This window comes from Mustelus asterias, chromosome 1 (assembly GCF_964213995.1).
Source record: "Mustelus asterias chromosome 1, sMusAst1.hap1.1, whole genome shotgun sequence".
Classification (NCBI taxonomy): domain Eukaryota; kingdom Metazoa; phylum Chordata; class Chondrichthyes; order Carcharhiniformes; family Triakidae; genus Mustelus; species Mustelus asterias.
Window position 1 is genome coordinate 27,483,819 of NC_135801.1, and position 17,473 is coordinate 27,501,291.

Genomic DNA, 17,473 nt, shown 5'->3' on the forward strand with positions numbered 1-17,473 from the left:
CTCTCCCAGCGTTGGCACTGTCCCCAAGAACTTTGCAGGGTTGACAGGGCTGAGTTTGCCACTGCTGTTTCCGGTGCCTAGGTCAATGCAGGTGGTCTGCCTGGTTCTATTCATTTTAGACTTTTAACGGTAGCCTCCATGGGCACTGATAACTTTCTTGTAGCAAATGGTAGCAGGCTATTTGAAGATCAAGAGTGGACTTTGTAGATAGACCCACTCATGACCTTGCCTAACCTCCACAGTAGGAGATAAAGTACTGTAGCTGAGTTTCCTTTTCCTCCTCCTCAGGACAGGGATGTTAAAACTAATTGTGCCACTTCCATTTCTGCTATATCGGAGATCAACTAACTTGGCACAGAACAGAGATTGAACTCCTGGATCTTTGGCTTGTGTAGCTCAATATCACAGCCACGTGATTTATATATCCAGTAAATTAACAGCTGATAATCCACCCTTTGTAACTGAAAAAAAAAAGCAGATCATAGGATCAAAGTTACAGGAAGTGGGAAAATAGTGAACAGTCCAGTCAGTTGTAAGCTTGGAGCATTTATTGCCATGGACAACCTACTGCTCTAATGTGAATTAATTCAGCAATGCAGAACTTCTACACTAGGTTTTGATGTTCAATATGTTGACAAATCCACAAAGGCCATTAATAATGGATACAGTGCTACAATGCTGTAGAAAGATTGAAATGTACATTAACTCTGAAATACTGTAACCCTTTCTCATTTTGAATCAATAAAAAAAGACAGACTTAAAGCAGAAGGGTGACCAACACAAGATGAGGTTTAAAATGAACAGGTATTTCATGTTTGAAAACAAACCATGCACAGTCAGAATCATTGAAATATTGACACATATATTACAGTTTTAAAATCAATTAGATCCATAATTTGTTCTTTCCACATGTTTCTATCTTCACGGTAAAAATCCATTTATTCACAATTTACCACTTTTTTCTTTAACGACCATTAGAAAAACAAATTCTCTTGTTCTATATCAAGTTATTAACTTCATATATTGATCACAGCATAATTCATTTTGTCAAAACCAAAACATATTACAAATGTTTTCCCATCCCCGGCAACCAAAACAATTCTCACACTCACCCAGACACTCTTATAAAATGCACACGTTTTTCATTTAATACACCGAGGATTCACACCACGCGAGGGATATCTGTAAACTTTTGGAATAATTCCATTCTCTCGTACTCGCACCCGTTAAGCTTTTATCCCCTGTCACGTTAACAAAACGATGTAATTTTAGTAAGGCTGCAAACAGCAGTTACAAAATGCAGAGCTTAACTAGTCAAGCTTTCAGGGAAAAAAAAGCACTGTACTGAAACAGAAGTTTAGATTGTGCTACTGTTCTTTAGAAAAAAATTGCTTGCATGTGGCCAAGATTATAGCTTTACACCTGAAGCAAGATTAAATGTTACTTGATTTGAAATAATGTTGTCACATTAACACAAGAATACTCTATTTGGATAACGCTTCAGTTGCTGGCTTTGATTAGTCAGTGGAGTGAAATGAACAGAAAATGGAAAAATGATATCTCACACTTTATCAACAAGGTCAGACCATTCACTGAGTTAAGCTACTATATCTGAATGCCAGAGAGTGCAACATTATTGTCAATCGCTGTATTTAATACATTAGTATTAAATACTACATAACTAGGGCCAGGGGAGAAATCATATGCAAGCTAATGCACTTGAACATTATTCAAAAAATTCTTAACTCATCACTTAACTAGCAGGAAAAGACCTATAAATAACAGTACGTCATCCTAGTGATATGGATATGCAACTCAAGATGCTTTCGCCAGACACAGGCTAACTTTTGGAGAACAAACGTTATCTGATTGTGCCAAGTGTTATTCACAATTTAAAGTGGACAGGGTACACAAATTGCACAAGTGTTAGCTTTCACTGAAACCCCATTGAAAATATTGAATGACGCCGTATTCACGATCAGATTAACTAAAAATTTAACAGCTGCTACTGATAGTATCTCAAGAAAGTTTAGAGGTGAGCACCATAAACCCATAAATAGTGCGTGTAGTTACATTTGGCTAAAAACCCATCTTAATTTGAAACAGTGAAAATGGCCAAGACTACCAAGTAGGACAAGCTACACTGCACAATTAGTAGGTTAGTAGTGTTTACTGCTACATAACAAACTTTCATATGCTAAAGGCAAATGTATATTTACTTGCTCAGGTGCCTTATGTATTTTGCAAAAGTTAATCCTTGACTAATTTAAATACAAGGTGAATGATAATTCAAAGAACAGAGCATTTTAAAAGGTCCTGATCTGGCAGTTCCATGTAGCTTTAGTGCATAGCTTCTTCTGCTTTTGCTAGTTGCTTAAAGAGAAAGCTGCATAAATTTCATTTCCGCTGAACAGGTTGGATGGCCTGCAGTTCAAGCTTGTACCAGTCAGGAGCTTCTGGGCCACCCTTGCCTGCAGAATAGTGATCGTATCCATAAGCCACGGTAAGCTCTTCATCCTCCTGTACCATCCGGATGGTGCGGATGCTTTTAATAGGTCCGAACCGAGGATGAATGAACCTTGACAGAAAAATTTACAATGATGTATACCAAGGCAATTTCGTTTTTTAAAAAGTGGCTTAATTCAAGTATGTTGCACAGTGAAGCAAGAAGCTCTCTTGGACAAATGAATTGGAAGGAAAGTAAGAATAATTTGTTGCATTTCTTAGCATCAGAATAGTAGTATTAGTGCCAAATGCCAGGAAGACCCACACCCAATAAACATCAGCTAAATGGGCATTATACAAGTTAAAATTAAGAAGTAGGTTTACTGAGGAGATTTAAAAATTGTTTTTTTTTACACTACTGGTAGTACCATATATTAATTATTCATTACCAAGACCTATTCTAAAAACATATGAGAAAACACTATGGTTTCATTATTCATAGTAGGTGTCAAATCTGCTCTTAGTTCATTTTGTGCTCCTACAGTTTCTAGAGCTCAAGTATATCCACAGCTCAGTAAACAATAATTTGCCTTTTGAAGATGATTGAGGAGACAACACATTGATGCCTTACATCCTAAACAGAGGGAGAAGTTTACTGATTTCTGGCATGAGATTGATGGTGTGATTGCAATGTGCACTTGAAGATGTGAGCCTAAGGCCTCATCAAAATTGGAACTCATATGCAGCCCTCCACCCAGGGCCTTAGAAAATTTAGCTATCTTGCAGCCCAAGCTTTTCTGAAGACGGGGAGGCAAGATGTGGGGTGGATGGGCCGAGACCAGCATGAATCCCGTGGAGCCAAGGGAAGAAGTCCTGTTCCTCCAAAAATTAAAATTTAAAAAGTTCTTTCCTACATTTTTTTGTGAGTGATCATTAACAGTCCCTTTTGTGGACCACTGCTTAGGCCATAAACCTGAAACAACTGGAGGGAGGATGCGTGTCCTCAGTTGATGACTACTTTCAATCAATAGGGCCCCTATTTGAGTAGTCAGGGCACCCAAAGCCCATTTCAGGTGGGTGCTTTGTACAGCTAAAAGTCAGAGGCTTCTAATTTGCCAACCAAGGCCCATTCAGGGGAGATCTTGCACAAGAGACAATGACCCAAAACTTTTCCCTCCAACATCAATTTTTCACCCCCAAAAAAAGAACAAATTTCTCCTCAGAGTTTAGAATCTTAGCTGTGGTATTTGGCAAAAATGCACTAGTTGGAAGAACTAAAAAGAAGCAGATAACATTTACACCACACCATCTCCAAATCCAACAAGAATGACATCTAACTAAGGTTCCCTGACTTTCAACAGCATTATCACTGCTGAGTCTCCCACAACAATGATTTGACCATAACCAAAGTTACAAACTTTGTTTCTTATCCTTTCTATAGCTTTGGACATTATGGGAATACTTGTTGAGTTCTTTTGCAAAAATAGGCCCAGGCTAAAATCTATTCCAATCCAAAGATTGTATAGTTACTTAAAACTAAAGTAAATGATCACTCTTCTATCATTACCTTCTCTCCTCAAAGCGATTACCCATTATAAAAACGTGTACATGTAAATAAAGTTAGAGTATTGTTTGCAGCTGTAAAACAATAGCAACTACTTACGTCGCATAACTGCAATTGGGAGTAAAGGAGTGATTTGCTTTGTGCCCCAATGATGCACAGTAGCGTTTTGTACTGATGTAAGGCTCAGGAACATCTAGCACAGTATCACCATCCAATGATATAGTATTCCCATTGAGAGACCAGTCTCTAGAATCTACCTGGAAAGACAAGTGATTTTCTATGAAACAACTAGACTTTTCTGCATTCTGTTTGACTGGTAAATTCTACCTTCATTAGAAACCTTGGGATGGTGCCTCTCACCTCTTCATGAGTCAGTCGCATTCCATTGTAGAAAGCCATGACTGTGTCAGGTTCTGCTGCTACTTTTGCAAATAAACCTTCCCCAGCATCAGGAATAAGAGACTCAGCAACATACACCCTAATTTAGGAGAAGTAAGAAACAACATTTATGAAAGTCCTTTGATAAAAATGTGCAATCCCTTCAATATATTAAAATTATAACTCAGCATTTGCTTTGTACAATGAAAGGAGGTAGTTGGTTAATCTTGACCAGTGGATAGATAAGCTTGCCTTTGCAACTGCATCTGAACCACACTTGGACAAACACGTTGCAGTGGTAACTTAAAGTTAAGCTCAGCTCAACTCATTTTAAAAACTTTAATTTTCTATACTCGTCCTTTGGTGAAATACTTTTCAGCAAGATGGAGAGAAGATCCATCTCTCCTGGGTTCAGTGGTCCAAAGCTATGCTTACCAATGGACTTCATGGAAACAATCTTTCTACATCAAAGTCCATAATACCCATTTTCCAGAGAGATAGGTCCAGGCCATCGGTCATCAGGTACATTCTCTTGCTTGGTGTTCTAAATTCTAGGTCTCATGTCATTATCAATTAATGTAAATTTGAACGCCTTCCCAACTCTTTAATAATTGAAGTCACAAAGCTGTAGAATATCTATTAACAAAGAATCCATGACATCTCAATTTATTCACTTTTAGTAACAAAGTGTTACTTCATGTTCATTTATTCATCACATGGGTTCAGTGTTCATTCTGGAATTGATGGGGTAGGTTTTTGTCTTTACTGACAGGCCATTAAGCATCACTTGAGAAACGGGGAGCATTTCTTCCTCCCTGTATGATGCTCCTTTTTGCAATCCGCCTGACGCCCAGGTGGTGAAGAAAAATATCGACCTCAATCACTTTTCTCAGCACGAGTCAGCTCATGAAGATGAATTAAATAAAGCATTCGAGACTCTCCAGAATGCACTCAGGAATCCATAAATTTAGATCCCCTTTTGACAATTACTCTCGCTTCAAGCAGAGTGGTCTTAGAGGATACCAATGCAGTAAATTGTTACAATTTGCAAACATGCTAGGGGGCAGCACAATGGCGAGCACTGCTGCCTCACAGCGCCAGCGGGTTCAATTCCCGGCTCAGGTCACTGTCTGTGCGGGGTCTGCGCGTTCTCCCGGTATCTGCGTGGGTTTGCTCCGGTTTCCTCCCACAGTCCGAAAGGTGTGCTGATTAGGTGCATTGGCCTTGCTAAATTCTCCCTCAATGTAGCCGAACAGGTGCCGACTAGGGGATTTTCACAGTAACTTCACTGCAGTGTTAATGTAAGCCTACTTGTGACACTAATAAATAAACTTAAAATACTAATTTAAATGAGAACGATCTATTAAAAACTAGTAAACCACAATTAAGCAACTTTTACATGAAAGTGGGTGTTACTCCAGATCACTGATTGAAAATAATTTTTATAAATAAAACTGATTTATCATGAAATCTGAGTCAGGAATTTCAATATATTTTAGTGATAAGCCGAATGAGCTCCACCTGAAACACAATGTAGAGCGGAGCTGACAGAGCAAAGGGGAGCCAAGCTAACCCAATACTTGCAGCAGACAAACAAGACATTAAAGGGATTAGGCCTCAAAGAAAACCACAGACAAGACATTTGAAAAAGAACCCACTAGAAAACAGCCTGGGAAAGACTAAGGCTGACCAAAGGAGGAAAGAAGCCCGCCCCCTTCCCCACCCACAAAAACAGTCCCCAAAGACACAAATACATTCAGAAAGAAAGCAGAATGCTGGATTTCTGAAATAAAATCAAAAAGAGCTGGAAATATACAGTGTCCATTTACATCTGAAAATGTTAAAAAGTCTACTTAATGATTGGTGCAAGACCCCTCCACCTTTCTCTTTTCAGATGTGTATTTCCAATGTTTGGGGGGTAGATATTGTTTCTCGTTGCGCCCATCTTAAAACTCACACAACAAAGGCCAATTTTGAGAATCATAAGATCATAGAATCCCCCACAGTGCAGAAGGAGGCCATTCGGCCCATCGAGCCTGCACCGACAATCACACCCAGGCTCTATTAGTGTCACAAGTAGGCTTACATTAACACTGCAATCAAGTTACTGTGAAAATCCCCTCGTCGCCACGCTCCGGCGCCTGTTTGGGTCACGGAGGGAGAATTTAGCATGACTAATGCACCTAACCAGCACGTCTTTCGGACAGTGGGAGCAAACTGGAGCACCCGGAGGAAACCCACGCAGGGAGAGGGAGAACTTGCGAACTTCACACAGACAGTGACCCAAGGCCGGAATTGAACTTGGGTTCCTGGCTCTGTGGGGCAGCAGTGCTAACTACTGTGCCTGACACCTCATCCCCACAAAGACCTAGAAAAAGACATCTATCCCAAAATTGGAGCTGGCCTTTTTGTTTTAAAAAAAATAGGGCATCTGGGGGGCGACTACCCGAAACAGACATTAGGCCTTTAGCATGTGCTGATGAAGGGATCAATGCAGATTTTAGGATTCCTATGGAAATCAGGACAGCCCTGAGCAAGGGAAACGTTGGGCTTGGTCTGCTCAGGTTTTCCAGGCATGGACTCATTCTACTAAGAGGCTAGCTACAATAAGGCAAACTTTGTTTTAAATTTGACGTGGAGTCAGGAGCAGGAATGCTCCAGAGCAGTTACTGCACACGTGAACAATTTGGGATTAGCCCACTTTCTGTTCTGTTCCCTCAGTGCTTAGCTTTGGACTGCTGCTAGAGAGACCAGTGGCCTGATCTTTAGTAAATGAATGAGCTGTCTGTGATGGTGTAACAGTCACCAGCAGCTTACTCAGACAAAGTTGATCAGGCCCAATTCTGGGCCAACCTTGCGGTTCCTTGCCCTTCAGGTTGGGATGCATGCTCCCATTTCAAGCTCAAAAATGGGCACTTCCTTGCCCTTGCTGTTTTTAAATCTTATGAATACGGTATACTTCTATTTTCACAATCCGAGCAACTATTTCATACCGACAGCACCACCACTCACAAGGCGGCAAAACATGATTCTTTTTCTGACTATAAATAATTGTAACATTTAAAAATAAAAGCTGGTTTATGAAGGGAAGAAATTTGAATAACCTCTCATTTTCATAAGGGTCAGGAAGGAGACAATCTGTAGAAATGCAGAAAGAGGTGGACTTGTCGAAGGTGTAAACTGGACCTGTTGTAGAGAAAGAAGGATATTAAATATCAACAGTTGATCAGATTTGCAGGCAACATTGCTTAAATTGTCTATACATGTCTTTCAAAACAATCATCAGTTTTAATGGACATCTTAACTAAATGCCATGCCTTTGTTAACCTACCTCCAGAATCGACAATTCCAATATTTTCATGGTTGCCCCCCCCCCCGCCCCGCCAACTTTCACTGTCTGTAAACTTAACCTCATTTAAAACTCTGCCGCCCATTTCCTAATTCATAGCAAGTTCTGTTCACCATTACCCTTTTCCTTGCTGACTCCCATTGGATCCCAGTTCAGCAAAGCCTCGATTTTGGTTTTCAAATCCCCCCCCCAACTCTGTAACCTCGTCCAGTACTATAATTCTCAGCTATCAGCATTCCACTGACCTCACCTGGCCCACCATTTGCAGCCAAGCCTTCAGCTGCCTGAGTCTCAAGGTTCCTTCTCTCAATTTGCCTTCCTTTAAGACACTCCTTAAAACCTACATCTTAGAAAGATAAAGTATTTGGTCGTCTGTCCTTATGTGGCTCAATGTCAGTTTGTTTTAGGAGACTTAATACATTCTGCTGCCAGATGCAAAACTATGTAGCAAACTAGTCACTGTCTGCCACTTCAAAAAAGACCCATTAATTCCGACTCTGTTTCCTGTCTACTAACTATCAATCCATGCCAATATATCACCCTCAATCCCATGCACTTTAATTTTACACACTACCCTCTTAAGTGGGACTTTGTCAAAAGCTTTCTGAACATCCAAATACACCACATCCCCTGGTTCGCCCTCATCTATTCTACTAGTTACATCTTCAAAAACCTCAGTAAGTTTTGCAAACATGATTTCCCTTTCATAAATCCATGTTTGTTTCGTCTAATCCTGTTGATATTTTCGAAGTGTCCTGTTATCTTATAGATCCTAGCATTTTCCCTACTACTGATGTTAGGTGAACCAGTCTGTAATTCTGTTTACTCCTTCCCTCCTTTTTTTAAATGGGGGGGGGGGGTTACATTTCCCACTCCACAATGTGCTGAAAATGTTTCAGAATCTACAGAATTTTGGAAGATGAAAATCAATACATCCACTATTTCCATGGCTATCTCCTTTAGTACCCTGGGGTGTAGATTATCAGGCCCTGGAGATTTATTGCTTTTCAGTCCCATCAATTTGTCCAGCACTATTTTCTAGTGATACTAATTTCATCCAATTCCTCCTTCTGACTAGACCACGCTTGTTCTAAGTATGGCACAGGGGCCAAATGCCTGCAAAGCCCACCAGTTTTCAAAATGCTGGTCAAAGAGTTTCAATGGAAGAATCTTCTTGGAGCTGCTCCTCCAATCACGGTAAAATCTCCTGCTTTTGCTTCTGATAGGTGGGCTAGTGAGCCTATCAGCAGCAAATGTAGGAGAGAAACATTCTTTGATTGGAGGAGCAACGAACGCCGGCATTGGCAAGTATGCTGAGGGCTGCCGGGCCAAGGGAAGCAAAGCAATGGCAAGGATACTGCCCGAGGAGCCAAGTAAATCTGACCTGAAGCCCAGGGAGGACAAAATTTTGCCAGGCCCCAGGAGGGCATTTGGCGGGCCCCGGGAAGAGAAGGTGCCATGGCTGAGCGAGTGGCTGAGTGTGAGTCTGTCTCATGCCCTGTCTCAGGTTTCTTCCTCACTCTTACCACCACACACACATGCAACCACTCACTGACCCTCTCGCACACTGGTTATTTTTATTACTTTTTTAAAACTCTTTATTGCTATGACATTGCTGTACTATTGCTGCTTTCCTTAAAAGCTCAACTTCAGTTTATTCTTGTGCCAATGCCAATCCACACTTTGAAATTTGTTCATCGGTCCATTGAGTGAAAAATATGCAAATGTAGCCCCCTGAGCAAAAAGACTGGGCAATCCTACACTTGACCTCCTTCGCTCTTTGGGGAAGTTGTGACTTCCTCCATGAAGACAGAACTAAAGTAGTTGTTTAAATGTTCTGCCATTTCCTTGTTCTCTATTATAATTTTTTCAGTTTAAGAGTGTAAGGGTCTTCACTAATCTTTTTCTTTTTACATACTTCTAGAAGCTTTTACAGTCCACTTTTATGTTACTTGCAAGTTTACTCTCATACTCTATTTTCCCCTTTTAATCTTTGTCCACCTTTGCTGAATACCGAACATAGCCCAATCCTCAGGTTCGCTACTTTTTCTAACAACTTTATAGGGCTCCTCTTTGCATCTAATACTATCCTTAATTTATTTTGTAAGCTATGATTGCGCGAGAAAGCAATGTACACCTGTTGCAATGCACACATTTGTTCCTTATTACTCATTGTTTATCCACCGTCATGGATGAATGAAGTTCCCAAATCTATCTTAGCCAACACGTGACTCATACTTTCGTAGTTTCTTTTGTTAGATGCTTTTTTGGAGAGTCAGTGCAGACCCAATGGGCCAAATGGCCTCCTTCTGCACTGTAGACATTCTATAGAAACTCTGCAAAGCCTTTAAATCCTTCCTAAAATGTGGTCACCGGAATTGAACATAATACTCCAACTGACGTCAGACCTCAGCACGGTGGCACAGTGGTTAGCACTGCTGCCTCACAACGCTAGGGACGTAGGTTCAATTCTGGCCTTGGGTCACTGTCTGTGTGGAGTTTGCATTCTCCCCGTGTGCTCCAGTTTCCTCCCACGGTCCAAAGATGTGTGGGTTAGGTTGATTGGACATGCTAAATTAACTATAGGGTCAGGCCGATTAGCAGGGTAAATATGAGGGGTTATAGGAATAGGACCTGTGTGGGATTGTGGTCGGTGCAGACTCGATGGGCCGAATGGCTTCCTTCTGCATTGTAGGGATTGTAAGATTCTATGAACCAGTGTTTTATAATTGTTTAGCATAACTTCCTTTCTTTTGTACCCTATGGATCTAATTATAAAGGCTAGGATCCTATATGCTTTTTTTCAAAAAAGCCTTCTCAACTTGTCCTGCACGCTTCAAAGATTTGTATATCTACACAATGGCTTGGATTGTGTGGTCAGTGATGAAGGTGACGTTGCTCACCAATGAGCTTGAAGAAAGCTGCCCACAAAGATCTGGTAATCTCCAGATTTCCCTTTTCCCAGTGTTTGTTTGAATCTGGCACCAAGTCAAGGGGATCTCCAAGTGTCCAGCCAAGTCATGTCATCAAGCAGGGTAAGCAGCCAATCACATTGAAGGAGACTCACAGACATCAAACCAGGAAGTTCAATGAACATATTATCCTTCGGTTTTAATTAAAAATTTAGAGTTCAAAATAAATGCTCGGGACATATACATGGGTTTAATATAGAAACTGAGATGTGAACAAACTTTTAAAACATTAGTTTACAAATGTGGAACTGATGATGAAATTTTAATATTCTGTAAATATAAAATTAGTTTTTCAGGGCCAGAGAGATATCTCAGCAACAATTATGAACTTTTGTGCAACATTGAAAACCCAGTTATACCTCAATCAACAATATGTAACATTTTCAAGACTGTTACACTGATATTAATCGTATAAAAGAGGAAGTTCTCATCAATTGTAGACTGCAGGGTCTTCAACAGTGCACTCTATATAGAGAAGCATAACACTGACTGCAACTTCTGGATTTCTGCATTTAACTGCACATATGCAGACTCCAGGGGCGGGATTTTCCAGCCGCACTCGCCCCAAGACCGGGAAATCCCACTCAGCATCAACGGACCTTTGTATGGTCCGTGTCCCACCCGCTACAATTCCCGGGGTGGGCGGCTTGGTAAAATTCCATCCCAGAAGTTGCTTTCAGTTTCAGCAGAACAATGATGGTGAACCCTGACTGTTTCGCCATCATTCTCCCCCTCTAGCATCCTCATTGTGCAGGGGTTAGCTTATACCATGATATCACTACTGGGCAAGGAAAGAAAATAGGTTCCGAAAGCTAACTCAGCCTATACGGGGATTGAGTCCATGATAGTCAATATTCTGCACCAACCTCTAGTCATCTAGCCAACTGAGCTAACCAATCCTTTTCCATCTAACATAGAAGGGAATTTGAATCAAATTTTTTTCATGGATTATCTAAGTCCAATGGTGTGGAGAAGAGACAGGTACACATTACAACCTTTTTTGAACCAGGGTGTAAGTAAGCCCAGCAATTGTTGGATTTTTATGAAGATGTGACTAGTGCGGTTGATGGAAGGTGGATGTGGTGGATGCAGGTGGATGCGGTGTTTTTGGATTTCCAAAAGGCGTTTGATAAGGTGCCTCACAAAAGGTTGCTGAAGAAGATTGGGTCACACTGAGTTGGGGGTAGGGTGTTAGCGTGGATTGGGGATTGGTTATCCGACAGGAAGCAGAGAGTCGGAATAAATGGGTGCTTTTCTGGTTGGCAGATGGTAACTAGTGGCGTGCCGCAGGGATCGGTACTGGGGCCTCAACTATTTACCATTTATATAGACGATTTGGAGGAGGGGACTGAGTGTAGGGTAACAAAGTTTGCAGACGACACAAAGATAAGTGGAAAAGTGAATCGTGTGGCGGGCGTAGAAGGTCTGCAGAGAGATTTGGACAAGCTGAGTGAATGGGCGAGGATCTGGCAGATGGAGTATAACGTTGACAAATGCGAGGTTATTCACTTTGGAGGAAATAATAGCAAATTGGATTATTATCTAAATGGAAAAAAATTACAACATGCTACTGTGCAAAGGGACCTGGGGTTCCTTGTGCATGAGACGCAAAAACCCAGTCTGCAGGTGCAACAGGTGATCAAGAAGGCAAAAGGGATGTTGGCCTATATCGCAAGGGGGATAGAATATAAAAGCAGAGACGTCTTGCTGCATCTGTACAGGGCATTGGTGAGGCCGCAGCTGGAATACTGTGTGCAGTATTGGTCCCCTTATTTGTGGAAGGATATATTGGCCTTGGAGGGAGTGCAGAGAAGGTGCACCAGGTTGATACCAGAGATGAGGGGTGTTGATTATGAGGAGAGACTGAGCAGATTGGGTTTGTACTCGTTGGAATTTAGAAGGCTGAGGGGGGATCTTATAGAGACCTATAAGATAATGAAGGGGCTGGATAGGGTAGAAGTGGAGAGATTCTTTCCACTTAGAAAGGAAGCTAGAATTAGAGGGCACAGCCTCAAAATAAAGGGGGGTCAGTTTAGGACAGAGTTGAGGAGGAACTTCTTCTCTCAGAGGGTGGTGAATCTCTGGAATTCTCTGCCCACTGAAGTGGTGGAGGCTACCTCGTTGAATACGTTTAAATCACGGATAGATGGATTCCTGATCGGTAAGGGAATTAGGGGTTATAGGGATCAGACGGGTAAGTGGAACTGATCCACTTCAGATCAGCCATGATCTTATTGAACGGCGGGGCAGACTCGAGGGGCTGGATGGCCTACTCCTGCTCCTATTTCTTATGTTCTTATGTTCTTAATTACAGACCGAAATCAGTTTAACTTTGATCAGGGCGGTAAGCTACTACAAATAATTATTCAGAATAGAGTTAATAGTCACATGGATACAGGGAAGATAGTATTTAACTAACTTGGCAGAGTTTTTGCAGAGGTAACAGAAAGGTCAATTATGGTATTACTGTTGAAGTGGGGTACATGGACTTCCAAGAAGCATTTAATATAGTGCCAAACAACAGATTGGAGAAAGGTTATGGCTCATGGAATAAAAAGGACAGTAGGAACATTGATACACAATTGGCTGAGTAAATGAAACACAGCAATGGTCAGGTTGGAAGAAGGTTTGTAGTGGAGTTCCCCAAGGCTAGGTATTGGGGCCCTTGCTTTTCCTCATATTAATGATCAAGATCTTGGTGTGCAGGGGACAATCTCAAAGTTTGCAGATGATACAAACCTTGGAAGCATTGTAAACTGTGAAGAGGACAGTGTGGAACTTCAAAAGGATATAGAAAGTTTGGTGGAGTGGACAGATAGGCGGCAGATGAAGTTCTATGCAGAGAAGTGAGAGGCAATTCATTTTGGATAAAAGAACATGGAGAGGCAGTATAAAATAAGAGGTGCAAGAGCTGTATATGTGCATAAGTCATTAAAGGTGACAGGACAGGTGGAGAGCAATTAATAAAACATACATTATCCTAGGCTTTATTAATAGGGACATAAGAGTGCAAGAGCAAGGAGATTATGCTGAATTTGTAGAGGATACTTATTAGGCCTCAACTGGAGTGTTGCATACATTTCTGGGTGCCACACTTTAGGATTGATGTGAATGCATTGGAGAGTTTAGAAGAGGTTTACAAGAATGGTTAACTTCAGTTATGAGGATAGATTGGAAGGTTGAGACTGTTCTCCTTGGAGAGGAGAAAGAGGAGATTTGATAAAAATGTTCAAAATCATGAGGGGGCTGGACAGAGTAGATAGGGACAAACTGTTTCCCCTCCTTAAAGGATTGAGAACAAAGTGGGCACAGATTTAAAGTGATAAGAAGCAAATGTGATGTGAGAAAAAAAATTTTCACACAAGTATTTTGGGTCTGGAATGAACTGCCTTGAAGTGTGGTGGAGGCAGATTCCTTTGAGGTATTCAAGAGGACATTGGATGATTATTGAAATAGAAACAATGTGCAGGATTACGGAGAAAAGGCAGGTGAATGGCACTAAGTCATAATGTTCATTTGGAAAGCCAGTGCAGACACAATGAGCTGTATAGCCTCCTTCTGAACTATAACAATTCTGTGATATGGCGTTTTTTAAAAAAACAAAGCAAGCTCAAAGGGCTTTGTTACAGACTCCTGCTTCTGATTCTTATGTTCTTAAACTTGAAGTCAACCTCTTCCTCTGTGATGGGCTCTTTGTTTGGTCTTACCTACGGAAGAGTTATTTGTCCACCATGATTGCCACAACCTGAGCAATTGCATTAGCGGGCAGGTTAAACTGGTTAGATAAACCTCTTGGGAGGATGTACGCAAGTGACAAGGAGACAACCAGTGTTTGCCTTGAGCCCAAAGTTCAAGATAAGTGTGGATTCACCGGGAACTGTACTGGAAACTGAAAACCCAAAGTGCACATAGGTGGCTTAGGGCTAGGATCATTCCCTTGTGGGTGCAAGCAGGAGTAGAGCTTGGCAAGCCCATATGGAATCACACTGCTCATTTCCACAGTAGGAGGGAGAGATCTGAAACAGGGGTCCTAAACAGTGTCGGTCCCACTAGCAGAGTGGTCAGTTCCAATTGGAATCCTACATCAGAGACTGAATCAATAAGGGAAACTAAAATATTTAAAATTAGCAGCTTGGAATTTGAATACTCCAAGACTTGGTCAATAAGTAGTCTCGAAAAGAGAAACATCTGTGTCAGTAGAGAATAAGACAATTAATCAAGGAAAAAGTAGCCCATGTGTTGTTTTTCCACACATACTACATGCATCATGAAATTAACTTTGCAGTCTTACGAGAGCCCACAACTTAAAATATTACTACACATTTGTAGCACAGAAACAGCTTAATAGTTCCTTGCACATGTCTATGCTTCACATGAGCTCCCTCTCACCTCTCTTCATCTAACTCCATCAACATATGAAATCTATTTCTTTCTTCCTCCCTCATATGCATATCTAGTTTTCCCTTGATAATATCCATGCTATTCACCTCATCGGCTCCATATTCTAACCACCGTGGGTAAATAGGTTTCTTCTCAATTTCCTTTTGGATTTATTAATGACTATCGCATCTTCTCTACATCTACCCGATCAAATCCTTCCTTAACCTTGAAGAGCTCTATCTGGCCTTTCCTCAATCTTCTCTTTTCTACAGAAAAGAGCTCCGGTTCAACCTTGCTGATGGGTGTAACTTTTAAATCCGGCATCATTCTCGTAAATCTTTCTTGAACTTGCTCTACCATCTCTATATCCTTTTTGGGGTATATCAGTTGTTCACAGTACTCCCAAGTGTGGTCTAACCAAGATTCTAGATATACTTAACTGGTCCGCTTTTCAGTTCTATTAATCTATAAAGTAACCCCAGTGCTTTCTTTGTTTTAAATTGCCTTATTAATCTGCCTCATTAGTTTTAGATTTCTCACTTTGATCCTGTCCAATGATAATGTGGTCTCTTTATTCTTCATAACAAAATGTACCCCATCACATTTATCTATATTGAAGTTAATTTGCCAATTAAATGGCCATTTTTCATGTTTATTAATATCTTCCAGTATTTTGTCGCAGTTCTCTTCTGTATCAACTGTACCCACTAATTTGATATCAGCAGCTCATTTTGAAACTTTACTTCCGATCCCAAACCTCTAATTGTTTACGTGAGTGATGAACAGCAGTGGTCCCAGCATCAATCCCTGTGGAACGTACACCGTGTCAATTTTTACTAAGTCTCTTATCCTCTACTATTGGTTTTCTGTTTAACATACAGCCTGCTATCCATTCTGCTACTTCTCCCCTGACTCGACATGCTCTGACTTTCATCAGGGTTTACTGTGCAATATGTTTTCAAAGACCGTTCCAAGATCCAAATACATTACGTCACAGAATGGTTACGGCACAGAAGGGGGACATTTAGCCCACAATGTCTGTACTGGCTCTCCAAATGAGCATTATGACTTTGTGCCATTCCCCTGCCTGCAATGCCCTCTCGAATGCTTTGATTGAACTACCTTCATCTACCCTGTTATTTCAATATTTTTCAAATAATTTAGAAGCAGGATAGGTCAAGCATGACCTTCCCCTTTTGGAATCTGTACTGACTATTCTTATATTTTCAGTTTCTAGATGTTCCTCTATCACATATTTCATGAGATTCCATTATCTTTCTTAGACAGCTAATGTGTCTATATTTCTCTGGACTTACTGTATTGCCCAGGACTGACGTATACAGGAATCACTTTAGCTGTCCACCGGTCCTCTGACACTGTTCCCTTTCCTCATGAATTTTCTATCGGTTGTAATAGTGCCTCTGGTATCTCTTTTCTAAATACGCGCAGATACAATCCATTCGACCCAGAGGTTTAATCAGTTCATCAATTATTCCTCCCCCCCCTTTTCTATCTTAAATGTCTTTACATCCTTTTCTATCTTCTAATGTCATGTCCAGTGTTAGTTTCCCTGGTAAATACAGAGATAAAATAACTATCTTATTATTTCTGCAATAAAAGCAAAATACTGCAGATGCTGAAAAATCTGAACTAAAAACAGAAAATGCTGGATGAAGTCAGAAGATCTGGTTGCATCTGTGGAGAGAGTACAAGAGTTAATGTTCTGGATCTTAATGACCCTTCTGCAGAACCATTGTAGCATCTGTAGATGGATCTAAATGATCTGTCTACAGATTCTACGAAATGTTAACTCTTTCTCGCCACAGACGCTGCCAGACCTGCTGAGTTAATATTTCTGGCATTTCAGTGTTATTACCGGTTGAATTTATCACAAGTATTTTAGTGGGCCTATCACTATTCTCACCTTTCCTTTGATGTTTAAGTATGTGTAGAATATTTTACTAGTTATTTTTATTGTTCCTCCTTACCGTCCTAATTTCCTTGTGTTAATTGACAAGCACAGTAAGAAGTCTCACAACACCAGGTTAAAGTCCAACAGGTTTATTTGGCAGCACTAGCTTTCGGAGTCTCAGGCTCCTTCATCAGGTGAGTGAGGACTTGTGTTCTCAAACAGATCATATACAGACACAAAATCAATTTACAAGATAATGGTTGGAATGCGAGTCTTTACAGGTAATCAAGTCTTAAAGGTACAATGTGAGTGGAGAGAGGGCCAAGCACAGGTTAAAGAGATGTGTATCGTCTCCAGCCAGGACAGTTAGTGAGATTTTGCAAGCCCAGGCAAGTCGTGGGGGTTACAGATAGCGTGGCTCCAAGTGGAGAGGATCTCCAAGAAGATCACACATATTGACACACACTATCTGT

At 40.9% G+C, this 17,473-nt stretch overlaps 1 protein-coding gene across 1 annotated transcript in view; it reads right to left on the minus strand.

The window, feature by feature from the left end:
• Positions 1-526: 526 nt before the first annotated feature.
• Positions 527-17,473, minus strand: part of setd7 (SET domain containing 7, histone lysine methyltransferase) — a 36,849-nt gene continuing 19,902 nt past the window's right edge. Inside the window, exons 5-8 of the mRNA XM_078210568.1 lie at positions 7,492-7,573; positions 4,370-4,487; positions 4,109-4,266; positions 527-2,578 (exon numbers count right to left, since the gene is read on the minus strand). Coding sequence (XP_078066694.1) covers positions 2,398-2,578; positions 4,109-4,266; positions 4,370-4,487; positions 7,492-7,573 — 539 coding nt within the window. The 3' untranslated portion in view covers positions 527-2,397. The remainder of the gene's footprint in view (positions 2,579-4,108; positions 4,267-4,369; positions 4,488-7,491; positions 7,574-17,473) is intronic.